Below are 27,514 nucleotides of genomic sequence, written 5' to 3' on the forward strand. Positions count from 1 at the left end.
GTTCTATTAAGCTTTTGATATTTTCATATCATATTTTTGAAATACAATATTTTAAAATATATTGAAATTAATATATTTGAAAAAAAAAAACTGCTGCTCGTCTAAGCTAACTAAAAAAATCTTAATGTTTAGCAAATAGGTATGGTGATTTTAAAATTGGTATAAACCTATTTGTAAGCGTTTTGAGGATTTTGAGCTCGAGAAGAAGCGTGGTGCTGAAAAGGAGAATGAAATTTTTGGTGTATCAGAAAAAGGTGGTGCCGGAGGAAGAGATTCCTCCCATTAGATACGTCTTTTACAGGAAAAATCCCGAAAACTGGATGTCATGGGATAAATTACGGTATTTAGATTAAATTATTTCATTTATCTTCGTAGGAAAATTTTGATTTGGTGCTTTTTTATTTTTTTATTTAGTTTTCACGAGAAATAAATTTAGTTATGAGAAATTCAATGCAATCAAGTTATTTATGTTAGTATTTTATTAAAACGTTAAAAGTTAGTATTTTATTAACAACTTTAAAGTTAGTAGTGTATTAATAAAGTTAAGGAGGTGTTATACGTTATTTTATGATTTTTTTTGAATTTTTATTGTTTTGGATTTTTATTTATTTTCAAAAAAAGTTAAAAATTTGTTACGTGTCAAACTAACTATAATGTGATAGAGATAATGTGATGTGACAATAATATTAGCACTACCATGGGTTATTATTAAGTCATATAGTGACAAAGTGATGTGATAGAGATACTTGCAATATGATGTGTTATTACTAAGTTATGTGTTATTGAATTTTACATATTTTAAAAATATACAATTATTTAAAACATAAATTTTAATAAAAAATAATATTCAAGTGTAATGTAATAAAATAGCAATACAAATAAAGTTTAATGTAAAATATAATTTTAGAAAGAGTTGAAAAGGTTGATAAATTTATTTTATTTTGCGAAATGCATTTGATAAACAAATTTAACATATTTGTTAGTTGACATTAATTTTAATTTTTTTATTAACATTATTTTCTGTTAACAAGTTTAAAACATTTTTAAATAAAGTTGAATGTAAAATAAATATTCAAATAAAGTTGATCTTGCTAAAAATATCAAATTTAATTAAAATATTTATATGTCATTTATATAAAAATTAAATTTGATTTCAATACGTGGAAGGACAAAATTGTTTAATTTTTATAAAAATTTGTACTAAATTGAAACAAGATAAAAATCTAAAGATCAAATTGAAATGAGAAAATAATACCTGGTTTGATAGTGATGTGTGACACGGTCACATCGTACTGTCACTGCCATATGGCATCATTAGCTTAACAAATACAAAATTTTAATTTCTTTTAAAAATTAAATAAAATAATTAAAAAAATACTAAAAGATAAACAACCTCTTCCCAACATAAATGTTACATGCCTCAACTTTTTTCCTCAAACACAAAAAAAATTCCTACACAACACAACTAATACTTGTAACTTATCATAAAAATGCTATTAACAGTGCAATGCTAGTCTAACAATAAAAATTCCCATAAAAACTTTCTTTTTTCCCTCAAATCATCCCTCTTATTTACATTTTTTTTTTGTCTCTTCTCTTTATTTTCCCTTTTCCTTTGTTGTGGAATGTGTGGTTAAAATAGCACTACCCTTAACACACATGATTCTTAACACACTACCAACCAAGAAGGTGTCCACATCTCACAATCATTTCCTCAGCTTCATATCAGTAATAAGCACCAACATCAGTAGGTGTAACTATTATTCTCAATGATGGTTTTGAAAACTCCAACCAATCAACAAAATCATCACTCACCAACCTACAATTCTTCAGATTCAACTCCTTCAATGTCTTGCAGTTTTCTACCACTTCTCTAACACCCTTTTCTGTCACAAACCAGCAACTCTGAATGTCCAGAAGCATTAGTCCACAACACCTTCTTGAAATTACTGAGAGAGTTTCATCCTCAATTCTTGACCCTGACAAGTTCAACACCTTCAGCTTGGAAACTTCAAAGTCTATATCAAACACTTTCATTCCTGTATTAGCCAGATTCAAATGCCTTATCTCAATGCATCTCTTCAAAACCTCAACAACACCTTCACCAGAAACACCCTCACAACCGATTAAGTCAAGAATCTGCAAACTGGGGCAAATGGAAACAAATTTAAGCAAACTTGCATCACTCAGCAAAACATTATCACCCAAAAACACCTTTTTCACTTCAAGGTTCACAGCAAAATCCCTCATTGAATCTTCTTCTCCTTCCACCCCAAGATAGGTTCTTTCCATTTTGATCTCACTGAGCAAAGGACAGTTTCTTGTGAGAATGAAAAATGTTGAATTTGTCAGCTGGCAGCAACCACTTAGGTTTATAGTGGTTAGGCTAAGAAGAAACACAGATAACTTGCTGATACATTCATCAGTTAAAAAATCAACTTTCCGAAGATCCAAGCATTGCACAGATTGGCATTTGGATAACACATAAGAGATTCCTGAGAATGTACAATTGCAACAATCTTGGAGGGTAATCTGCTTTAGCAGAAGCCCTCCACCTTCTGCAAGCGCAAAGAGAAACTCATCTGAGATAACAGAATTAGACAAATCTATAGCAGTTAACCCTTTCAGACTCTTGAATGAATCAATCAAATTCAAGTCAATGGGGGTGAGTGTTAAACCAGGTCCATGTATTCTTTTCTTTTCGATGTTAAATGAAATGGATCTCAAACCGGGTCTGAGGCGGATCGCAGAGGCAATGCCTGTTTGAGTGATCTTAAAACAGATGAAGAATGAAATCTCTTCCAATGACAAACAGTTTTGGCAGAGAGAGAACAGTGATTTATCAGTGATCAAGTGATTACCAGAGATGTTAATCTTGCGAAGATTCTCAAGCATAGAAGACAACCTTAGAACTCCAAAATCCGATGTTTGAGAATTCAGTGGGAAGCTTATGTCAAGCTCTTCAAGCAATGGGAAACAATAAGCTATGATTACCAGATGACTATCACGAAGAGAGCCAATGTTTGAACAGATCAGAGCCCTCAAATTTCTCATGTTTGAGCCAAGTTCTCGCAAGCCATCAACAGAAAGTGTTCTCTGGTTGGATAGATTGATCAAATCAAGGTCCAACCCAGATTGTGAAATTTGATGAAGCAAGTGTTCATGGTGGCCATTCAGGAGACTCAGGTCTAAGATTTTGAGCCTTGGAAATCTCAGGAACAACCGAGGAAAGAGTGGAATTGTTGGATCATACACTGTGAGAGAGAATTTAAGCCTATTTGTGATGGCAAGAAACTGTTTGCAAACAAGAGATAGAGACTCCAAATGGTGATGACCAAGGCCAAGGAATCTGAACACTGATTCCCAACATTCTTCAGGAAAATCTTTCACAGTCATTTTTGTACTCTTATCTATCAAACACCAGAAGAAGTTTAAGGTTGAGGAATGGTTCAAGTGAGGATGAAGTCAGATATGGTTTATGGCTCCCTGATTTAACAACAACCCAGATGATATTTATTTAACAAAAAGTGAGGATTTGGTAATGAAGGTGACGAAATGAAGCTCTTGATTCTTAAAGAAGGGTCTTTTTTTGTATTTGACCAATGTTATTATCGGAAGTTCCGCGTCGATCAGATATAATTCAATTACATAATAATATATAGATGACGTCGATCAGAGATAATTCAATTACATAATAATATAAGTCAATTTTTTGAAGTTGAATTAGGTTTAAGTTCACTTTTAAAATCACTTAAGGTTTTAGATCCACCACGGTCGTAATCATGACGCTCCACAAAGTCTTTTGCTTCTTTGGCTGGCATGTTATGGTGATCTGTAGTTTTCACTTTTTGAGGCTTTTACTTTTCATACAACAAACATTTTTTCATTCAACAAAGAGATACTGGTCAGTGTTCATATTTTTTATAGGAACAGTCTGGTCTTACTGTTAGACTAAGATTAACACCACAAAAAGATGAAAAAACCATTAATCAAACATTTACTATATTATGTTGTGTGAAGAGTTTTCTTGAATATTTTCATTCTACTCATCAGTTACTCTCTCTTATGGAAGTGCAGCGCACTACTTCCTTGAATAGAAGGTATTCAACTCAGCATAATGCATAGTCTATGGTCTTCTTATTCACTTTCATTCCATTTAATAATATTGGTCATAAGATATGATCTCCATTTGAATAATTTAGCTGGCAAAGATAATATTTATTTATTTATTTACTTATTTTATTTATGAGTTCTGAGGAGTGCACTTCAAGTACCAATTTGGTTTTTATGTTGAATTTTTGGTATTATTTTTCTACTAAGTTTTTAAAATATATATATGAGCTTTAAAATATGTTAAAAACTTTTTTAATATATCAATATTAATGTATTTTTTAGACTAAAAAAATACAAAATAATTAGTAAAAAATGTGAACTTGTACAAACACATAGTAGATACAGAAGTTTAGGTTAGGATTTTCACATTTCTTCAGAATTCACAAAATAAATTGTAATATTTCTTTTTAGTAAATTCTATATATCTTTTAACAAAACTTAAAATTAATTTCACTAATAGGACGAATTCAAGCGCTTAATTACAGTCGTAGAATTTCATAATTGTTCGGAATAGAATTTAGAATTTTTTGAGTTACTGCACACTTACAAATGTTTACGGTAAGTTACATTAATGTCTTTAAAACCAAGTTATTTAATGAGAGAATATTGATGATGCCATTCTTGATTTTTCTCAATTTTTTTTTTTATTATTAGGTCAATTTAGGCGATTCTAATTAAATAACCAAGTTTACTTTTGTATAATAGTATAATTTTTTTAAGTGGTAAAGAATTAGAGATTATAGGAATGAGTTTTTTTTTCTTAATATTTTTTATTATTCACATTCAAAAATTAACTTTTAGAATATTCAAAACTATTGAAAAATTGGCACAGCCTATATGACCCAATTCAGTCCACAATGAGTTTGAAGAGACTAACATCTTGTTCTTTTTGGGGTGATACAAGGGAATGACAGGGATGGATTAGAGGGATGACTAAAAAATTCCATCCCTCTACTATGGAAGAGATTAGAAGGTGATGGATACAAAATTACCATTTTATCCTCGTCATATTTATTTTTTACCTCTCTTATCTTCGTAATTTTTTGACACGTGTTCACACAGTGTTGTCTTCTTTTTTATTTCTTCACATAAATTTATCTTTTAATTTGAGTTTTAATTTATTAATAAAAATAAATAAAATTTTATTATTAACAAACATCTAAAAATCTAAAAGTTAAAAATATATAAACAATATATAATTCTATAAAATTTGAAAAAAAGAAAAAAATTTATTAAAAAATGTTACCTATATTATTAACAAACATAATCAAATTAAAAAAATATGTTCATATCAAATAAACAAAAAAAATTATATTTCAAAGACTTAAAAACAAAAAATATATATAACATAAATAAATTATTTTTCATGTAAATATCAAATTGATAAATGTTAAATTTAATTTCATACCAAATAAATTTGATTATTCATTTTTTTATAAATATATTTATATTATTTCACACAATTAATAGAAATTAAATAAATTATTCTAAATGATTTATATAGCATTTTATATTACTTTTAACATTAGGGATATTTTGGTAATCTTATTTTTTTATCTATTAATTTTTTTTAATATGTCACATCACTCAATTCAATCACAAACTTTCACAAATTTCACTCTCTAATCTACTCTAAAATCACTTCCTAATCCCTTAAAAAGAACAACATCAACTTCACCCTCTAATCCTTCCCATTTCTTCCTCTCCCTCTCCTTTTAATCCTTCCTCTCAAAAGAACGGAGCCTAAAAGTCGAAAATATTACAAATTTTAGAATGGGCTGAAATCAAACTCATATCCCAAATAATTTTGACACAATTAAAATAAAAAAGAAACAGAGTGAAAAAATATAATATAGCCCATAATTTCCATTCTTCTTTTCATTTACTTTTTTTTTCTCAAAATCAATATCACGCAATTCACGCCTTTTCCTTAATTTTTATGCTTAATATGCATATTAATCTGATATTTAAAATTATTATTTATTAATATTATATATATTTATTATAATTTTAAAATTTAGTCAGTTTTCACATTAGGAAAAAAGATAAATTAAAAAATACAAAACAAAAAGCTTACAACTTTTTTAAATTAAGTGAATAATAACTTCTTTTAGCCCACCAAAACCGTTAAACCCAACATATTTGATGTTTCAGACCAAAGTTCAGTAATAAAATGAGGCAGTTTCTTCCTGCACTCATAAATTTCCCATGCACTCCATATTAAAAAAGAAAAATTCAATGTTATCCTTTCTGAGTTGTCTAATTTAGAAGTCAAAATGATTTCTGAATTATTCAATCCATCATTTCTTTTTTTTAGTAAAAGATTTTTGAATAATATAATTAAAAATGACTTCAAATATGAATCACAATTCAGAAAAGACAAAAAGAAAATTTTCTTTCATAGAATGGGTGTATGGGAAAAGTGATGGAGTGATATAATTGAAGGTAAATAAGTGACTCTAGATTCTCTATTGACCTATTTTTCTGTTATTGATATTTTAAATATTTTTTTAATATATTTTAAAATGTCAAAAATAGTAATAATCACTGTATTATGAAAATACAATAGAAAAACAACACAGAAATAACCATATAATCCAAATTCCAAATAAGCATAATCCAGAAGCTTAAAATTAATACAATTTGGATTCAACTACTTACAACGTATGCCATTCACATCACACCTTATAATTACAACATTATCAGAACAAGAACAAAAAACCACACACAATTACATATAATCATACCTAAACTTGTAATCAATCAAACACTCAAATACAATGATAGTGTCAATCTCTCACAGAAGCATCTCAAAACATTCTCCATTTTCAGACTTCATTGCAGAGCTATAACATAACACACACACTACAAGCTAACAATGCAGCCATGGCGCAAGAGAAGTTCCCTCTGGCCACCACTAAGATCAAAACTAGGAGGAGCCATTATCCTTCTCAATGATGGCCTTGAAAATACCATCCAAGCAACAACACTAGCTTCAACTTCACAACAAGACACCAAATTAATCTCCCTCAATCTCCTGCACTTCTCCACCACTTCCCTAACTCCATTGCCTGTCACACCAGAACAATTTTCCAAGTCCAAATGCAGCAACCAACGACAACACTTTGAGATCACACAAAGCGTTTCATCATCAACTGTTGATCGTGACAAGTTCAACTCCTCAAGCTTTGGAACTTCAAATTCCATCCCTTTTAACTTCACTCCTGAACAAAACGCCAAGCTCAGATTCCTAACCTCCCTACACCTCCTCAAAACCTCAACTACACCTTCAGATATTCCACAGCAATAACTCAAATCAAGCACCTCCAAACTGGGGCAAACAGAAGCAATCATTTCAACGTTTTCATCCCTCAACCAGGAATTTCTTCCCAAATACAGAGACTTAACTCCACGATTCACAACACCATTCACCAACAACTCCTCTTCAACATCAATCCCCTTCTTCCCAACATCCGTTGCCTCCATTTTTATCTCATTCAACAAAGGACAGTTCTTGATGAGTGCAAACAAAGCTAAATCAGTTAACGTCCTACATCCACTAACATTTATAGACACCAAATTCCCAAGAAACTCACACAACACTTCCACACGCCGATCACAGAGAAACTCGGTGTTTTGAAGATCCAAATGCTCCATTGTCTGACATGAGGACAACAAGCACAACACTCCAACGTAAGTGTAGTTGCAACAACCTTGTAAAACAAGCTTCTTCAAGGGAATTTTTTCCTCCGCGACACAGCATAGGAACTCATCAGAGATAGAAGAACACGACAAATCGAGACAGGTCAAGCCCTTCAAACCCACCAGCGCAGTGATGAAATCGGAGGTCACATAGGGTCTGGCATTGTCACCGTTCTTTATTCCATACCCGAAATTGCTAACGCAGAAAGAACGCAGACACGGTCTTTCACGAATCGCGGAAGCGATGCCACGCTGCGTGATGAAGTGGCACTCGAAGATTACAATTTCCTCGAGAAGCTCGCAGTTCTTGCAGAGGCTGAGAATGGAAGGGTCGTTGATGAAGTAATTGCCGGAGAGGTTAACGCTACGGAGGTTGGGGAGGGCCAAAGAGAGAGCCTTTACGCCGAAATCGGAAACTGGGTCGGTTGAATTGTCGTTATTTTCGGGGAAACTGACGTCGAGATGTTCGAGGAAAGGGAAGCAATCGGCGATTAGAAGGAGATCGGCGTTTCGGAGACAACCCATGTGGGAGCAGGTGAGGGATGTCAAAGTTGGGATCTTTCTGGCGAACGCGCGCAACCCATTTGAGGGGAGGGAGGGGTGGCCGGAGAGGTTGAGGGATTGGAGTGGTAGGGCGGCGCGTGAGAGCTGGAGGAGGAGCGTGTGGAGGTGGGAGTGGTGGAGGCGCGTGAGGTGAAGGGAGGTGATGGAGGGGAACCTTCGGAAGAGGTTGGGGAGAAAGGGAAGCGTAGGGTTGGATATGGTGAGCGAGGTTCGGAGGAGGTTCGTGATGGAGAGGAATTGGGTTGAGACAAGAGAGAGAGGTTCGAAGTGAGGAATGGGTTTGAGGAATTTGAATACCGATTCCCAGCATTCATCAGGTAAGTGTAATTCTTCCTCTGACATTGTTTTCTGATTCTTGCTTCATCCAATTCTTTCTGCTCTTCTGGTTTCTTATATCACAACGATCTCAACTAACACCAACTGCCAACCACCAACACCACTGTCTATTCCTTTTGTAACAATCTATTTATGTGATTTTTTATTTTTTTTTTGATGCTGGACTCTGCAAAACTGAGTTCAAATTTGAATTCAGGAAAGAGGCGTCAAGGATCCAAATTTTCAGATCTGAAATCCTCATTTTTTTATTATATCAACCCTGACTCTTCGCTTGATGGATGAAATTGTGGATAAAATTTAAATGTAAATTAAATAATAAAAATATTGTCTTACATAAGAGTGTTTAGCTTGTAGATTAGATTACCCAATTTATACATGTCTTTTGTAACTCGCAAAATTTTTTATAATCTAATGTAAAATACATAAGACTAATATAAATTAAAATAAAATAGTATATATATATAATTTAATTATTGTTAGTGTTTGTTAAATAATAACATGATATTTTAATTTAGAGCAAAATTATAAATTAAGTAAATACGATGCGAAAAAAGGTTGTTTGTAAAGGGTTTAAGATATAATTATATTGTCATTTTTAAAAACTGTTTTTTATTTAAAAGAAGCTTATGTATTATTTTAAGATATAATACACGTGACATGATTTTGAAACAAGGGAAGGAAGGAACAAAAGTGCAACATAATTTAAACACACTCATCTCGAGTGCGGCATAAACAACAGAATCAATGGCTGTTGTTGATGAGTTTCGACGGTGGCTGTTCGGGGTCAGGGTCCGAGTTCTCCGGTGGCTGGTCTGTCGTATCCGGTGGCTGGTCTGTCGTATCCGGTGGCTGGTCCGTCGTATCCGGTGACCCCGAGGAAACATCCGGCGGATTCTCCGGCATCTCCGGCGGCGGCAGGGAATCAGCCGGTGTGGTAAAAGAGGGTGGGTTATCTGGCATCACCGGCGTTTCCGGCAGGGTAAAAGTAGGTGGCACCTCTGCGGCCAACGGTGGTGGAAACAAACCACTATCAGGTGTCTGCGGCATAGGGGAAAACGGTGGGGTTGACAGAAAAGGCCCGGGTAGAAGTGGAGGGGGTAAAGAAGGGTCTGGAAAATTTGGATCGTTGAAAAAAGGTGGCGAAGTTGTGATCGGAACAAGTGGGGGTGCTGGTGTGGGATCAAAGAAGAAGGGGTCCGGAGGTGATAGCCATGGGTATGTTGGCATCGGAGGTGGAATTACCAATGGCGGTAAGGTAGGAGCAGGTGGCGGTGGTGATGGAACTAACGGCGGCGCCGGCGGAAGAGGTGGAAGAGGTGGAAGTGGTGGAAGAGGACAGCAGGGTGGTGGTAATGGGCAGCAGGGTTTAACCGGCGGCGGTGAACACGCCGGTGGAGGAGGGGACGGTGGTGGTGGGGAAGGCGGTGGCGGTGAAGGGGGTGGTGGGGACGGCGGAGGCGGTGAAGGGGGTGGTGGGGATGGCGGAGGCGGTGAAGGATAATGCACCGGAGGTAAGAAAGGTGGTGGAAAATATCTGAGCGGCGGAGGGATTCTTGGCGTGTAAGTCACCGGCGGAGGGAGTCTGGGAGTGTAAGTTATCGGCGGAGGAAAAGAATAGGATGGGGTTGGTGTTTGGTCAAAAGGGTTTTGAGGGGAAGAACATGTAGGAAAAGGCCAATGGCCACATGTTCCATATAGATATAGATAAAAAGGATCACACTTTGATCCTCTTGTTCTTCTTCCTCCTCCACCACTGTGTCTGCTTCTTCTGTATGTTCTTGAACTGCTGGATTTAGTTTCAGCAGAAAAACATAGAATGAAGAAAACAAGTGCAAATACAGCTGTAGTCACTGCATTTGCTTTCATTTCTGGTGCTTTTGAAATGCTTTTGGAATGCTTTCATTTCTTCATGATGTGTGTTGTCTATATAGAGAGAGCGATGGAAGGAAGTTCAATGATTGTGCGTGTATGAGTATGCGTGGAGGGTTTAAATGCAGCGTGAAGATTCAGAAGAGAAGTAAATAACGTGGATAAGGAGATAGGAGATGGTGGTGGTGCAGTTACGCGCTTTAATGCTTCTGCAATGCTGTTTAACCATGCGCGCTCTCTAAGTGACACAGAGTTGCAGGAGCAAAGGAAAAGTAAAAATGGTGAATTAATGGAAGTAATTAAGTTGCCTGGATCTACGTGCCATCTTCATTGCTTCTGTATTTGCTTTAAGTGGTGGCCCAAGTGCTGTGAATTCCTCATTCCCAAGCATTTGCATGCATACCAAACTTCATTTTTTTATTCTTTTGAATGTGAAATTTAGAACAGCTTCACTTTCTTAACAAAGGGAAATCTAAGATTGTTCCACACCACGCACTATTTCAAATTGAATGAACAAAGAAGATGAATTATTATTGTGTTTTGAATGTTGAAGTTTGTTTTGTATTGACCGGGAAATGACAGATTTGATTATAATGTGAAGATGCAAGAGAATCATCGATCTGAGAACAAATATAAAACAGAAAGAAAAAAGAAAAATTTTGTGATTCGTAAGTAGACTTCAACATTAATAGCACATTAACTGCTATTAAACTTTGACTCGGACTTCAGATTTCAGTGAGAAAGAAAACATAAAAAATTAGACTTTAAATTACTTAGTGTTTGACTTAAGGGTACCTATGTTTAATAGATATATCAGAAGCTTGTTTTATATAAAAAAAAAAAAAAAACTTAAAAACAATGATTTACTGTTATTTATTTCATCAGTAGAAAGGAGTCTTCTAATCACTTCTATATAACTTGTTTACATATTGTTCTTTCTTCCTAAGATGTTTTGAAATAATTTGATCATTGTTATTTGGATACTTATCAAATAATTCTCACATTTCTCTTATTAATTTGTATTTATTTGAATAAATAATACAATAGAATTATTTTTTTTAATTCTGTAAAATTCAAAATATTTATGAATTTTAATTCTGTAAAATTAATTCTCCAAAATATAAAATGAATAAAGTAAATAATCCGACCATGGATAGGTTATTTAAATCAATTTGCTACAAGGCATTTGAAAATTAAGACTGTGGGCTTAAAAAATTGAATGTTATTTAAAAAAAAAAAAACCACCTTTTGTTATATCAGAATCAATAACTAAAGTGAAAGTACATGATTTATATTTATTTTTTTGTAATAATATTTATAATTTTATTGTAAATAATTTTTATTTATTTTATAAGTATTTTTATAATTTAAAAATGGTCAAGTCAAATAAAAAAACCGATTAAATGAAAAAAAGGTTACTTAGAAGATAAAATTAATAAAATAATATTTTAATTTAAAAGAACTTTAAAAAGAATAAAACAATTAACATTATGTTAAAATGATTGTTTATGTAAATGATTTATCTATTATTGTTACTCTTTTAAATTAATATATTTAAATTTGAAAAATTTTAGAGTTAAATAATACAACATAAAATAAATTGCATAATATTATGTAGATTTTACTAGAAAGTAAAAAACCTGACTCAATTTAAATTTATTGAACCATTGCAAATTCTACATAAAATTCTACTTCAACCATATTCAGCATTATATCTTTAACTCGAAGAGAAGGAAATGGATTAAAAATTTATGACTAATAATTCCATGTTGATTCGATCTCAACATGCACTACTGCAGGCCTTTAAAATCGCCTTTAAAATAAGATTAAGAAAAACATCTACCCATAGTTTGATTCTTTTGTTGAAGATGTGATTGTCTTTTACCAGATATCCTCTGGAATGTAACTAAGTTTAAGAGAATTAATGAGAAAATATATAACAAAAAAAAACCAGTCTTCCACTCAAACAGTGTAGTGCTGTTGAATTGTATCGATGTCCAGTCCTTTCAATTTCACAACCGACTCCACATGTCCCTTCAAAGTGTGAAGTTCCCTCAATCTGAAAAAAATAAAAAACAGAAAGTTATTAAACTAATCTTAGTTCACTTTATTTAATAAACATTGTACTAATTAATATTAAATGATATCATTACCTTGCAACTTCAGCTCGTTTTCTTGCCTGTTCTGCAATTTCAGATAATTCGCGGTAGTTTGTTCTGTCTGAGAATGTGGGTTCGTTTTCAGGAGGATTCAAGCCATGTAATGTGCGTTGAGCAATAGCCCATTGTGCTTCTCGTTCTTCTTTTCCATAATCCTTCTTTGATGTGAATGCAGTCTACATATTAAATCACAGAATATGTAAGAAAAAGCAAATCAATGTTTAAGGAAAGAAAACAATAACATTAACAGGATTTTTTTACCCTATTTTCGGTGATATTATTCCATGCCTTGCCACTCAAGAAATATCGAATTCCGAATTTCAAAACATCCAATGGGATGTAGAAGATGATACTATAGAGCCAAATGACACCAGCCCAGCCCCATCCAATCCCTTTCATCCTTGCAAAACTCCAATTTGCATAAACAGCGATAACTGTGGCAATCTACTTACAAGAAAGATGCTAGATGAGTAATTAAATTTATTACGGATGAAACATCCTTGCAAATGAATGAACCATATGTAATAAGAACTCACCAGTTGTGCCACTATGAATGCGGTGACAAGCAAAAAACCAGGGCGCTCAAGGAAAGACCAACTCCTTGATCGAGTTACAAATATAAGAGCCTGACTTACAATACTTACTTGAAGGTAAACCGCTGCGGTAAGTTCATCCGGGTTAAGTCTGATAGATCTAACACCGAATTTTTGCTGCAAACATTGTTGTACTTCTGTTAAGCCTAAAACAATCTTTGAAAACAAAAACATGTCTTAAATAGAATCCATGCTTACAGTGAAGAAATCAGAAGCGTGAGCAGCCCAAAAGAAGACAACCGTCATGATAGCGAGGTAGGTACCGAGAACTATGCCTGTGGCAAAAATCTCATTCAACTTCCATGAATCGGGTAGAGGGGATGGCTTTACCCTGTCCTTCGAGATGGTCATGATTGTTCCGTCATTTAGTATTGCGATGATTAAAACCATGAAAGGTGAGAAATCAAATTGCCATATAAGTGCAATGAGTAAAAAGCCCAACACGATCCTAATTGTGATGGAAACTGCGTAAATGGTGTAGTTCTTCATTCTCTGGAAAATGGATCTGCTGGTCAAAACTGCACTCACAATCACGCTCAGACCAGGCTCTGTTAGTACTATGTCGGATGCACTCCTAGCTGCGTCTGTTGCATCAGCTACTGCAATTCCAATATCTGCCTTTTTGAGGGCAGGAGCATCGTTAACACCATCTCCTGTCATTCCGCATATGTGTTTTCTCTCTTGTAGGATTTTCACAATCTCGTATTTGTGCTCTGCATATATATTAACAAGTTATTTAGCTTATTTTAAAGAAAGATTGCAGCAAATTATTGTCAAATATTGAACTGGAAATATATAATTAAGGAATAGAAAAGAACTATTTACCAGGGAAAACACCGGCAAATCCATCGGCCTGTTCAATAAGCTCTTCGACGGGAAGTGCAGCAATAGATTCATCCTTGTGATCGCCAAGAAGGGAGGAAGACGGGTACATGTTACTTCCCATGCCAAGTCTCCGAGCAGTCTCCTTTCCGATAGCCAGTTGATCGCCGGTGATCATCTTGACGTTGACTCCAAGATGAAGAGCACGTCGAATTGTTTCTGCACTATCGTGTCTAGGTGGGTCAAACAAAGGCAAGAGACCCACAAATTGCCACGGTCCTCCACTGCTCTCCTTGGTTTTCTCTGGAACTTCCTGTTAGTAGAGTAGATAACAAAGCTTTAGTTTAAATTATTATTATTTATTATTTTAAAAAGAAACATTGTTACAAATAACTTACTTGTTGGGCAACAGCAAGGGAACGGAGACCCCTGTCAGCAAATTTTCCAATGATTGCATGAACTTTTTTCTTCACATCTTCCCGAAGATGACAGAGCTCAATAATCTGTAAAAGGAAATATTGTTATGGCGGTGCTCAATAATCTTCACATCGTACCGTTAAAAATATATATATTTACCTGCTCTGGTGCACCTTTGCTTGCTCGATGCCAATTTCCGTTGTCATCTATATATGTTATGGCGGTGCGCTTGTCTACTGGATTGAAGGGTAAGAAATGGACCTCTTTGATACCATCTCTTGCCTGCAACAAGAGGTGAAAAAAATTACGTAATGCAAACCAGCAAAATCTACATTCTTAATGATAAAGTTACAAACCTCTCTTGGGTCACCCAACATTCCAACAATGCAAGCATCAATAGCATCTTGATTCTCCACCCTAGAGGCTCGAGCTCCAAGTAAAATTACAGTATCCTTATCAGCATTTTTTCCGAAAACCTGCAATTAGTTTATTAGTTTATTAGTTTATCATACATAAATAATGAAGTTAAAAATTATTTTTCCGTGATCTGAATCTACTAACCTCAATTAAAGTCTTGTCTACGGTGAGTTTGTTGAGAGTTAAAGTGCCAGTCTTGTCACTGCATAAAACATCCATTCCAGCCATTTCCTCAATGGCTGTCATTCTCTTAGTAATGGCACCTTGCTGGGAGAGTCTATGGGAACCAATGGCCATAGTTACAGACAAGACAGTCGGCATGGCAATCGGAATGCCTCCAATGAGAAGGACCAATAGATTGTCAATTCCATTCCTGTAGGCTCGGTGCTGAATTGGATACATAACAACAATTTCTACAACCATACCAACAGCTATTGAACAAATGCAAAAGTTACCGATGGCTGTCAACACCTGAACAAATTAAAATTCATCAAATGCTTTTATACACATTGAAGATAATAGATACAGCAAAAAAATAATGTAAAAATAGTAAAAATTGTACCTTCTGAAAGTGACCTTCTTGGTTGGTGCTGTCGACCAAATGAGCAGCTTTACCAAAAAATGTGTGTACTCCAGTAGCAATTACAACAGCCTCAAGCTCTCCTTGCTTAACAGTGGAACCGGAGAAGACTTCATCACCTGGATTTTTTGAAACAGGCAATGATTCACCGGTCAATGCAGATTGATCAATCTTGAGAGGATCTCCGTCTAAGAGACGTGCATCAGCTGGTACGATGTCTCCTAACTTGATGCTGATGATGTCTCCGGGTACCAATATAGCAGCCTCTTCCTCGACCCACTTCCCATCTCTCAGAACCTATCATCCATTCAGATAAATTTATGCAATATAAGATTTTATGGGACTCTCCATGAAAGATTTAAAAGAGAAGGTTAGAGAGTCTATCAGTACAAATCTTCCACTAACAAAATTTAACGTCATGCAATTATACCTTAGTTTTGGGAGCAAGACCTGCCATAAGTGCTGCAGCGGCATTGCCTGCATTATTTTCTTCAATAAAACTAATGGTGGAGTTGATTACGAGCAATGCCAGTATTCCTATAAAGTCCTGCCAATCTGGGGGTTTGCCCTACACGTTTCAACAGGAATGAGAATAAAATTTAACTTACAAAACACAAAAATTAATAGGAAAGACATTTTATTATGCTATGATAATCTTATCTCATCTATTTATATTTTTTTTATTATACATGCATTTACCGTGTTCACATATTTTTAGCTGATTTTACTTTTTAAAATCATATCTTCAAATACTTACTCCACCATTTGCCAGTGCAATTGCCATGATAGCAGCAGCTTCCATGACCCATGACAGAGGATTCCACATAAATCCCAAGAATTTCAAGAACTTACTTTCCTGTTTTCAATAATATAGCAAGATTAATTGATGAAAGCATCTTCTCTAAGACATTAAAGATAAATAATGTTATACAATAATTTAAACAGTAAGTAGCTAGTAAAGATGAATCATTGCCTTCTTTTCTTCCAACTTGTTGGGCCCAAAAAGTTCCAACCTCTTTTGGCCTTCCTCATTCGTGAGACCCTCCTTGGTACAGTTCAATTGTTCGAAAACTTGGTCCAAAGGAATTCGCTCCTGCAATGCAATCATCTTAACTATTAGAAATGACTTACAATATAGCATGAACACGTAAGAAAATGCTATATGTTAGCACTTAAATTTCGAAGAGTGACAAGTGAAATTGAAAAAAACTATTTTCTCATACATTAATATTTTCTATTAAAGAGGAAACACAGACTAACTACTTAATTTTCAGTCAAAAGTCATTAGTCTTATATTCTAAAAATTATAATTCTGATCATTATATTTTTCATTTCTTTTATCATAATTAAAAATTAAAATTCACTAATTATAAAAGGTGTAATGGTTAAAATCATAATTTGTTAAACGTAGTAACGTTACACAAACTCGGATGCGAAAGTTTTGTTAATTCTCAGTTTTTTTTTTTTCTATCGGCAGCAATAGTAATCTCTGTAATTTTTTCCCCAACAATATGCAATAGAATCACAGTGTGGCTTATTAACCATTTATGTAATTATTTTTCAAGGGCAGAATAGCATACGTCATATATGTTTTGCCATCCTGACAAATCTTTACAATCAATTTACATTCCCTATTTTGTTCTTTGTTTTATTCTTTTCTTTATAATTACAAAAATCTTTTTTTAACCTAAATGCAAGTATTCAAGTAATTGTTGGATCGTAAAAAGAATCACTTTTTTCTTAGTATCTAAAAGATTGATAAACAAGAAAATTGATTTTCAAGAAATAAATAAATAAACCAAACACGTCTTATACCCAATCCCAGCAGAAAATAACGTGAATTCCGTTTAGCCACGGAAAGGGGAAAAAGCTAGATGACGCAAACAGAAAATAATCCAAACAGAAAATAATCCAAACGAAAATCACACAAAAACTATTTTACAGTGTAGCAAACATCAGGTGATAATATATGTATGAGTTTTACGACGCATGCAGCAGTGGATCAAAAAGAAATAGATAAATCAAGATCAGAAATGACGTACGAAATTCGATTTGAATCCATGAATCAGTGATAATATCCTAATCAAATTCACTCCACACAGTAACAAACAACGACGGAATCTTTACACACATTATCATTTTCATGGCCAACGAGCTGGCCACTAACGATGCTACAAATAAAATGAAAGAAAGAGAAAAAAGAAAAACGAAAGAGACGAAAGGAAACTAACGAGATCGATATTCTCATTCTTCAGTCTTTCGAGAGCGTCCATTGGCGATTGAGAGAGAACGCGGAAACAAGAGTGAGAGAGAGTGAAGAACAAAACGACTGAGAAAAGGTTTGTGATTTCAGCGCGGCTTCAAACTGCACTTCAGTGTTTTATGTATATATATACACACATACATACATCATGTGTGCGAGACCACGTTAACAGAATATGTGCGTTGGTAATGAATCTCTATCCCTCACCGTTAACGATGCATGTATGATATGACTTCAGGTTTTTTTTTTTTTTTTTCCTTTGTGAATAAACACAATTGGCTCTATAATGTTTAAGTAAGTCCACAAAAATAATTAAATAATTGAATAAATAGTTTCATTTATTGAACAAAATAAAATATTTATAAGATAATGTGTCTATTAATTTTTTATTTTAGGGTTAAATATGTTTTTTCTTTCACAATTTTGGAATTAGTCCATTTTAAATTTTATCTATAAAAATATGTGAATTTAGTCATTTTAATCAAATTTTATTAAATTTATTTGATATTTCAAACGTTTTTCATAATAATATTTGACTTAACAGTAAAATAAAAATGTGTCAAACAATATAAACAACTCAAATACAATTTTAAAATATGTAGAAAACATCAAATAAATCTAACAAAATTAGTCCAAATTTTTGAGATATATTAAATCCAAAATTTACTGAAAGTTAAGAGAAAAAATCATATTTAACCATTTTATTAATATTTGTAATCAATTAGTTTTATATTTAATTTAAATGAATAAAACAAAGGAAACGTATGACTAAAAGCACAGTTGACCACTCTCGGTTGGTTGGTTCGTTGAGTTGGTATTTTCTCTTTTTTTTAATAAAATGTTATTACTAAACATACTAAAAATAATAATTTTCTCTCATTTTTTATAAAAATAAATAAATGTTAAAATTGGAAATAGGCGAATTAAAGTGGCGAGGCTTCTGGTCTTACCACTGGAGTTGCTGCTGGTCTTTCGCTTTTTGTTATGCCTCTTCGTTTTTTCCGATACTCACATTTGACACATTTTATGTAGAATTTTTGACTTTGTTTTATTCAAAGTTATTTATTTAATGATCTATTGCTTCCTATTTTTACTTTCATTTAAATATAGAAAAGTATTTATTCATAGTTGTATAGTTCAAACTTCTTCTGAAAATATAAAAATTATAAAAATTAAGTTTGGTCTTTTATTTATATTTAATTCACTTTGATTCCTATATTTATTTTTTATTTATTTTAATTTAATTTTTATTAATTAGAGAGTCAATGTGACTCTTCCATTAAATTGAGAATAACACATTTTGGAATATGACTCTTATTAAGAAAGATTAAGTTCAATGGAGTCAAAAAACAAATATAGAATCAAATTAAGCAAAGTTAAAATACTTATATTGAAAAGCAACAATTCGATGGAATCAATCAATATAATATAATATATTATTGTCAGTATACAAATTTTTATATTAATTATTATAAAACTAACAAATTTATTACATATAATAGCTTATATTTAAACAAAAATATGTTTATTATTCATACAAATGATTCCCAAAAAAAATCTATTTCGTTATATAAAATTATTTAATTGATATTTGTTATTATTTTACGTCTGAATTGAGCAAGATGTGGAGAAATAAGTATATTTTCGAATTTTATTTAAAAGATATACGCATAAAACAAGTTATTCTAAAATATTTAGTGATATATTAAATTATCCTTATTAAAACTAAAGGAAAAAGGTTACCTATATTTTTAACTAATAATATTTCTCTATAAATATTAAATGTATTATAATTTATTTTAAGGATTACAGGTGTGGTTTAATTCGTTCTGATATTCATAAAGTAATTCGTTTAAGTTTGGATATACTATTAATTTTTTAAAACGGAATGTCATGTTAAATAGATAAATAAAATAATTAATTTTTATTTTCATTCATGAATCATAGTTTTAACACGAATAATATATTTTGAAATAATTGGGTCTTCCTTATGTATGTATTATCAAATCAAATGCATGTAAAATAAATATATTTAATTATTAAAATTGATAAATATATTATAAATATTAAATATAATATTCGACGTTAATCAACCAACATAATTTATTTACATTTTAAGTATCAAACAATAAATAACATCAAGTTTAAATATTAATATCTAATTAATAAATATCATTAATATCAGAAATTATAAATTAAATTAATTTTGATTAGATCCAACTGTTATGATAAAAGAAATTCTTATTTATAATGCAATTTAATTTATACTTCCTTAAAAGAATTATTTATCTATAAATTATAACTATATGTTTCAAATCTTATATATATTATAATTATAATGTAATTGTTATAACTACTCTTTGACTGTAATCACAATTATTTATATACAAATTATTCTTTAATATAATTTTTTTCTAGTTTTAAACTAGTTTTAAATGTTGCTACATTTTTTATTAATTATAACTACTATTTGACTATGATAACAATTATTTATAGAGAACTTATATTTTAATATTATTGCATTCTAGTTTTAAATGTTGCTACATAATTTTATATTAATTTAAGTAAATTTAATAAAATAAAACATTATTTTTATTATTTAATTTTTTTTTGGGTAATTGTTAATTTCAAGTGTATATTTATTATGTGTTGTGAATATTTAATATTTGTATACTTCGAAACCGTACCGTTTCACTATCAGCGCAAGATAAATAAACATATAATTAATATTTACATTATTATACTTTACAAATCTTAACTCATTGAAATATATATATATATATATATATATATATATATATATATATATATATGAAAACCATAACATATATTTAAATTACATTTATAGTTTCTCAACGATACACATTTAATTTATTCACTAAACATATATATATATATATATATATATATATATATATATATATATATATATATATATATATTGGCTAATTCTTTATTTATTAGTTACATCTCATGGTATAAATTATTAAAATATAGGTCATAGACATCTTACTCCATAGAAAGACTCATATATTAAATTAAAAAGTAAAATATGTAATGTTTTTGTTGATTCTTTACTTTTTAGTGAAATTTTGAATTGATTTATCTTCAAAATATTTGTTCAATTTAGTTGTTCAATGTTAGAAATATGTAAATTTATTTATTTTTAATAAAATTTTGTTAAGTTTATTTGATGTTTTAAACGCGTTTCATGTTTGATTATAGTATTTGAATTGTTTACATCATTTGACACATTTTCACTTTATTGTTAACTGAGAAACGCTTTTGAATTGTTAAACAAACTTAAAAAAAAAATGGATAAAATGACTAAACTCACACATTTTGAAAGATAATAAACTAAATTAGTTCGCAATTTATGAACTAATTCCAATTAAATTATTAAATTATATATTTGTCTCGTACAATATAAAAACACATTCACTCATATGATAATGTGATAATCTCTTAGTACCTACCGTATCCAATCTTACTCGCATCAGATACTAAGTTATAAGAACTTCAAGTTATTTTCACACATTGTTTCCTAACTTCAATATCAATGAAAATATCTCTTTGATAATATCATATTCATTATATATAGTATTCTATCCATGAAAATAATTATGTCTACAACAAACCACATATCATATCACAACATTAACATCATATATTATTATTTATATGCATTCCATCTCAATTTAAATAATAAAAAATTATTAAATATGATTTTGTTTCATTATTTTCAACAATAAATTCTCTTCTTTAGTCCATGGACTTAAATTGTAATCTAATAGCATAATTATCTGGAGATACATCAATTCTTTATACTCAGTTATTTAGATCTCCATGCATCTAAAAAAAATCCATAATTTTGAAATATATAATTAAAAAATGTTCCAAAATACAAATTTTATATTTCAAATTATCCAATCTAAAATATAAAACAAAAAATACGTTCTTGATAATATAATTCGAAATATAGATTTATAATTTAATTTTATATTTTGGATATAATCTAGAACATTTGAATTGCAGAACGTAAACTATAAAAATAAAAATAAAAATCTGATTTGAGCATCTGGGTCACAGATTTGGGCTTTGCAATCAGAGGTCTTTTTTCCTATCTTGGTTAAGATTAATTTCCTTCGATTGGTGTGATTAGAAGAGGATGGGGTGCACATAGAACAAGATGATAAAGAGCAAAGATAAAGATAAAATGGTCTTTTTACTTTGCCTATGGAGGTGGAAAAAATTCTCCTCGCCTTTATCTTTTTCAGTTAAATTGAAATTTGAGAAAATTGAAATATATTTATAAGAATAAATAGATTTTTTTTATCCATATTAATTTTACCATTTAAAATATAATTAATTATTAAATTTTTTAAAATTAATCGTTATTTTTATAAATTTTTTATAAAATTGTTTATTTTTTATTTTTTTTATTTATCAATTAATCTCTCATATTTTTTTTATATATTTTATTTTATTTTTAATAAATATAAATTTATTTTATATATTAAATTAATAATATTATATTATCATAATCTATTTGTATAATATTATGTATATTTAAAAAATAGATAAATACTAGTAACTCCGTGAAAGAGTTTTATGATATTTAATTGATAATCTTATACAACATGTATACTTCCTTTATAGTATTAAGTTTGGATAATTAAAAATTTATTTATTGAAAACAACTAAATTCAGTTGTATTTAGTTACTATTTTGGCTCTCGTGAAAAAAATAGACGTCTCCGCTAAGAATAATTTTTCAAAGATGTAAAAGAGGTAACAAATTGAAAATTTTACCAGATTATATAACGTAAAATATTACTCATTTGGTCCTTACGGTTTAACAACATTCTTACTTTTTGGTCCTTCCACTTAATAAACTATATCTTTAGTCCTTATAGTTACTATTATAAAAACTTGACAAGTCAATTGCAATGTGAAACAGCAAAACATCACAATTATAAAAGCCCACTTCTTCGTGTCCACGTCATCATCCTCAACCTCTCCAAGAGAGAACCAGAAACTAAGAAGCTGAAGGAAGAAAAACGCGTGTTTGGTTTCTCTCTCTCTTGAATTTGGCGCGTTCAATTCTTTCAACAATCTTCATCTCTGGATTTTTGGTTGAAGATGCGACGCTCTTCTGCATCCAAAAAAACGGGTCAATCCTATTCCACTCCCACCGCCACCGATCTCTACCGTTCCGGTACGCCATTCCCAATTTCTCAATTTTACCCCTTTATTTCATAATTAACCCTGTCTTTGATTCTTCTATACAATTTTCCCTCTTTTCATCCTCTAGTAATAGTTGGAATCACCACTTTTTGAAGCTCGGGTTATAAGTGCTTGGTGTTTTGTGTAATTGAAATTTATTTGCATATCTTGTGGTCTTTTTAAAGTTTATTCTTTTCCTATTTCGTGGTCCTCTCTGCTTGTCTGTTCGTGACCACAAACTTCTCTTCGTCTTTTCTATACAAACACATATATTTGAGTTTTTTTTTTTATTATTATTATAATTCAGTGGGGTTCTGGGATTGTGGTAGTTGGGTGTGAACTAGTGGAAGAGAATTCTTACTTGAGAGTTTAGATCTTAAGAAAGAAAAAGTATTTCCCCTGTATTTATCAAGTCAATTTAGTACTTTTTCAAGCAAAGACTGATAGAAGCTGTTAAGTACTTTGAGCATGGACGGTTCACCTCAATTAGTCCTCTTTAATTTAGAGAACGAGGCATCAGAATCAAACTCTTCAGTGCCTGGTCATTGATGTCTTCCATGTGTATGTTTGTGTTATTTTATCATGTTTATGCCTTTGGTCAAACATAATTGGACTGGTATTGTTCAGTATTCTAATCATACATACATGATTTTTCAGCTTCAAGTAAAGCAAGCTCGAAGGAATCTGAACGAATTGATAGTTTATTCTATTCATTTGCTAATGGGTCAAGCGGGATGATTGAGTAAGTGTGCTTCATCGAAACATGTTTTTTTTTTCTCTTCCATTCAATATGTGTATATCAAGTTGCATTATCCTTTTTGTCATTTTCTTAATACAAGTTTCAAACCTTGGACGTTGATCCGCTGGAGCTAGATAGCATTTAATCAATGATTAATTGCTTTTCTGGAACGAACTACTATAGACTTATATCTCATCTAATATAGATAGGTGAATTTACACGAGTAGATACGAGCTTAGGGGGTATATGTATGGACAAATGACAGTAATGCCCTATACCTATTATACCGAAGTACTCATTCTGTTTCCAAGTACAAATATGATTGTAAGGTAACAGGGTAAGACTTGAAAGTATAAAGAATTCGATAAATTCTTGTATTATCAGGCATTTGGTAGTAAGTGACGAAATTGTGTATATGATTATCTGCTTTGACTATACAACCCTTCAGCTGCTTTGATTATCTTTCTTTCGTATCTCAATTGGATGGGACATTTAGTAATGATTTGAAATTTATTTTGGTTTGGAATTCTGTTGGTTCTGTTCAAGGGAATTTCTTGTTGTTTATGTTGCTTCATTTAATGAGTAGAATTGGTTTGTTTGAAATTTCAAGTTGTTTTTTGCGGATTAGTTTCAGCATGTAGGCTTGAAATTTAGTATACCAGCTTGTTTGAGTGGTTGCAATTTGCAGTCGTCTTGACACAGGGAAATGCTTAAGAGTCATATGGTGAGTTGTGAGGTAGAGGATATGATTATCAGGCTGTACTAGCAGATAGTTGCACCAAATACTTGATAATCTCAGCTTATGTACTATGAGGTCCTCCTTCAGCAGTGCAGTGAACGGTGCCTTGGGTTGGATCACATGGATCATACCATGTACGACATCAATCCTTTATATTAAGGGAAATAGAAAGAAACAAAAACATCAAATGAAGAAATGACGTGTTTAAACTGTGAAAGTGATTTTTGGTGTATAAGTGCTATTTTTTGTGCATTCTCTGGATGAAGGTGTTTGCATTTTGAAAGTAGGTTTGTTATATTTTAATTAATTTGTTTTCAGCCCAGAGGGAATCGAAACACTTTGTGCTGCTATGGAGGTTAATCATACAGATGTGAGGGTTTTGATGCTTGCATGGTAAGTTATTTGGTGCACTTAGTTACCAATCGGCACCATAGTATTTATTTCTCACATCATTATCTTAAAATTTTACAGGAAAATGAAAGCTGAGGAGCAAGGATATTTTACATTGGTATGTATATTATCATGTTCATTGTTCATAAAACTTATTTTGGAATTATTTCAACTTTTAAATACAAACTCACGCATAAATATTTGAAGTCACTAATATAATGTAAGTTTCTTTAACGTTTGGTGCACAATCATGTAGTTTTCGCTGTATCTTTCTTAACCATCTTTATACTGAAATCACGTACATATTCCAAAATTTCATAGGACGAGTGGAGGAGAGGCTTAAAAGCATTAAGGGCCGATACAATTAGTAAATTGAGGAAGGCACTTTCAGACCTAGAAAAAGAGGTACAATTATTGAAGTTTTACACTTTTTGCTTATTCATGTAGAAATTAGTTTTTGGCCATCGTACTTTATTTATGATGGAATTATTTTCAGTTTCTAACAATTTTAATTTGACATCTACTGTAAAGGTCAGGAGGCCATCAAACTTTGCAGATTTCTATTCATATGCTTTCCAATATTGTTTAACAGGTAAGCTTTAATTTATTTCCTGTTCATTAATATTAACTTCTTTTTGTCCATTTATGTCGAAGTTTGAGTTTATTTTTCACAATTCAAGTGATTATTCTACAAAGTTGAGATAGTGTAAGCTTACATTCATCTGATCTCAACCTTTTCTTTTACTTTCCCCATATCTGCTAGTTTGAATTGGCTAGAAAATCTCTTCTTAATCATATAACCTGTTGTAACTTCGATTGTTCCCCTAAACTACTATTAATTATACTAAATCAAATTTGTCAAAATTTTCCAGAGGAGAAACAGAAAAGCATTGATATAGAGAGCATTTGTGAGTTACTTACTCTTGTTTTGGGTTCAACATTTCCGCCCCAAGTCAACTCGTTTGTGGAATATTTGAAGGTGAGTAATGGCTTTGGCTTTTACACAGGTCATGGCATGACTTTTAATTCTTTACTATTTGTGGAATACTTGTGGAATATTTGGTTATGGCATGAATTTTAATTGTTTACTGTTTATGGCAGACTCAAAATGATTACAAGGTCATAAACATGGATCAATGGATGGGATTTTTCCGCTTCTGCAACGAGGTAGCACTTGCATGTTAGTTAATTAGAGGAAGATACCAAAGCATTGCTTCATGTGCTTTCTCTGGATCCTTTTTTCTCAATTTATAACTCACCTGCATAATCCATTCTATTCACAGATAAGTTATCCAGCCCTTGATGACTATGATCCTGAGCTTGCATGGCCCTTGATCCTGGACAATTTCGTTGAATGGGTGCGAGAAAAGGAAAAATAATCTGATAAACCACTTGATTATCTGTAACTGCAATCATAGGTATGTGTGTGTGTTCATGAATGTGGTGTTTGTGATTTTTGAAGTTTATATTCTAACTGATGCAAATTGGTTTATGAACACTTTACAGCGCTTGGCAACAGCTACATCAGACAGACAATATAGTGATGCATTGTGGCTGCTTTATTGTACTTATCAAATTATTATTGTTCTTTTGTTGGCCCAGTTTCTTATTTTTGGCATTTTAAACACAAACCATTGTTACTTTTTAAATTTTCTCCATTATATGTTATATAGGAGCAGTTGATGAGGCTAGATACAAAGCTTATATTCACTAAACACCACTCTCATATTCTCCTCCTTATTCACCATTTTTATTTTCTTTTCATGTTTTTGCTCCTAATTCTATGTATACACGAGTCAAGGTTAGTTTTTGAGCCGTAAAACATAACAATTTATTTTCAATCAAAATATTCAAGTTTGTAGGCTAAGTTATTGATTTTTCTATGAAAAAATCCTTTTCATTTTATAATTTAAATTTGTGACTTAAGTTTTTATTTTGGAAATGATACCTTGGCAGTTAATACAATCACTTAACTACTATATTATAATAATAGAAATATATTATTGATGAGTAAAATGAAGCTCACGTTTGGTTATGCGTCATTGTTATCTTTTTTTAAGAACTGATGAGAAAGAGTGAGGAAAGAAAATATAACGAATATTGAGTAATTAGAAATTAATTTTACAAAATTGAACCGTATAATTATTTTTCCCGCATTTAAATTAACTTGAAATTCATTTTCTGGCATGAATTGCCATCTGATAGTATGATTCAAAACAGTAAATCATAATATTAAAATAACTGTGACAAGTATAACCCACATTTTATCTCCAACTTCAACCGTTTTGTTGAGATTAAATTCTTGAAAATAGTAACTAATTTAAATGAAAAAAGTAATTATGTATATTTTTTTAACTGAAAATAACAATTAACGCATCATTAAAATTAAAAAATATGGATTAATCAGTTAAGGATATAAACTAGTATAATGTTTCGTTTCGTTCGCTTAAACCTATTATGTTATTGTTACGAAATGCCCTATTAAAAAGCGCTTATAAACTTTACGTTACAACACTATAGAGTCACTTGTTACTTGATTTGATCTCTTCATTAGTTCCGTTAATAATAAAGTTAATCATAATGGGA

The 27,514-nt window shown here is 31.5% G+C and overlaps 4 protein-coding genes across 5 annotated transcripts; 1 reads left to right on the forward strand and 3 right to left on the reverse strand.

Annotated features, from left to right (window-relative positions):
* Positions 1–1,366: 1,366 nt before the first annotated feature.
* On the reverse strand, positions 1,367–3,751 carry LOC114166801 (F-box protein SKIP2-like). Its single transcript, XM_028051639.2, has one exon. The coding sequence runs from the start codon at positions 3,394–3,396 to the stop codon at positions 1,726–1,728; it is 1,671 nt and encodes a 556-aa protein (XP_027907440.1). The 5' UTR covers positions 3,397–3,751; the 3' UTR covers positions 1,367–1,725.
* Positions 3,752–6,722: 2,971 nt separating this feature from the next.
* LOC114166800 (F-box/LRR-repeat protein 16-like) lies at positions 6,723–9,000 on the reverse strand. Its single transcript, XM_028051638.2, has one exon. It carries the CDS (start codon positions 8,719–8,721, stop codon positions 6,979–6,981), a length of 1,743 nt encoding a protein of 580 aa, XP_027907439.1. The 5' UTR covers positions 8,722–9,000; the 3' UTR covers positions 6,723–6,978.
* A 3,300-nt stretch (positions 9,001–12,300) lies between these two features.
* LOC114166812 (plasma membrane ATPase) lies at positions 12,301–17,920 on the reverse strand. The gene is made up of 15 exons (XM_028051651.2): positions 17,804–17,920; positions 16,546–16,665; positions 16,330–16,428; positions 16,003–16,140; positions 15,555–15,869; positions 15,137–15,463; positions 14,932–15,051; positions 14,735–14,857; positions 14,557–14,661; positions 14,162–14,471; positions 13,535–14,049; positions 13,280–13,453; positions 13,005–13,187; positions 12,738–12,919; positions 12,301–12,643 (listed from the first exon to the last, which is right to left on the reverse strand). The coding sequence occupies exons 1-15, from the start codon at positions 17,843–17,845 to the stop codon at positions 12,547–12,549; spliced, it is 2,850 nt and encodes a 949-aa protein (XP_027907452.2). The 5' UTR covers positions 17,846–17,920; the 3' UTR covers positions 12,301–12,546.
* A 4,855-nt stretch (positions 17,921–22,775) lies between these two features.
* Positions 22,776–26,643, forward strand: LOC114166808 (defective in cullin neddylation protein (DUF298)). 2 transcript variants are annotated; one of them, XM_028051647.2, is made up of 10 exons: positions 22,776–23,052; positions 23,718–23,802; positions 24,857–24,931; positions 25,010–25,046; positions 25,250–25,333; positions 25,460–25,520; positions 25,801–25,907; positions 26,030–26,095; positions 26,212–26,346; positions 26,435–26,643. In XM_028051647.2, exons 1-9 carry the CDS (start codon positions 22,977–22,979, stop codon positions 26,305–26,307), a joined length of 687 nt encoding a protein of 228 aa, XP_027907448.1. In that variant the 5' UTR covers positions 22,776–22,976; the 3' UTR covers positions 26,308–26,346; positions 26,435–26,643. The 2 variants fall into 2 exon arrangements, with proteins under 2 accessions (XP_027907448.1, XP_085524180.1); XM_085668054.1 differs by lacking the exon at positions 22,776–23,052 and adding an exon at positions 23,378–23,621.
* The last annotated feature ends 871 nt before the right edge of the window (positions 26,644–27,514 follow it).

The sequence above is a fragment of the Vigna unguiculata genome, chromosome 10 (assembly GCF_037176805.1).
Source record: "Vigna unguiculata cultivar grain cowpea cultivar isolate G323 ecotype 2 chromosome 10, ASM3717680v1, whole genome shotgun sequence".
NCBI classification, from domain to species: domain Eukaryota; kingdom Viridiplantae; phylum Streptophyta; class Magnoliopsida; order Fabales; family Fabaceae; genus Vigna; species Vigna unguiculata.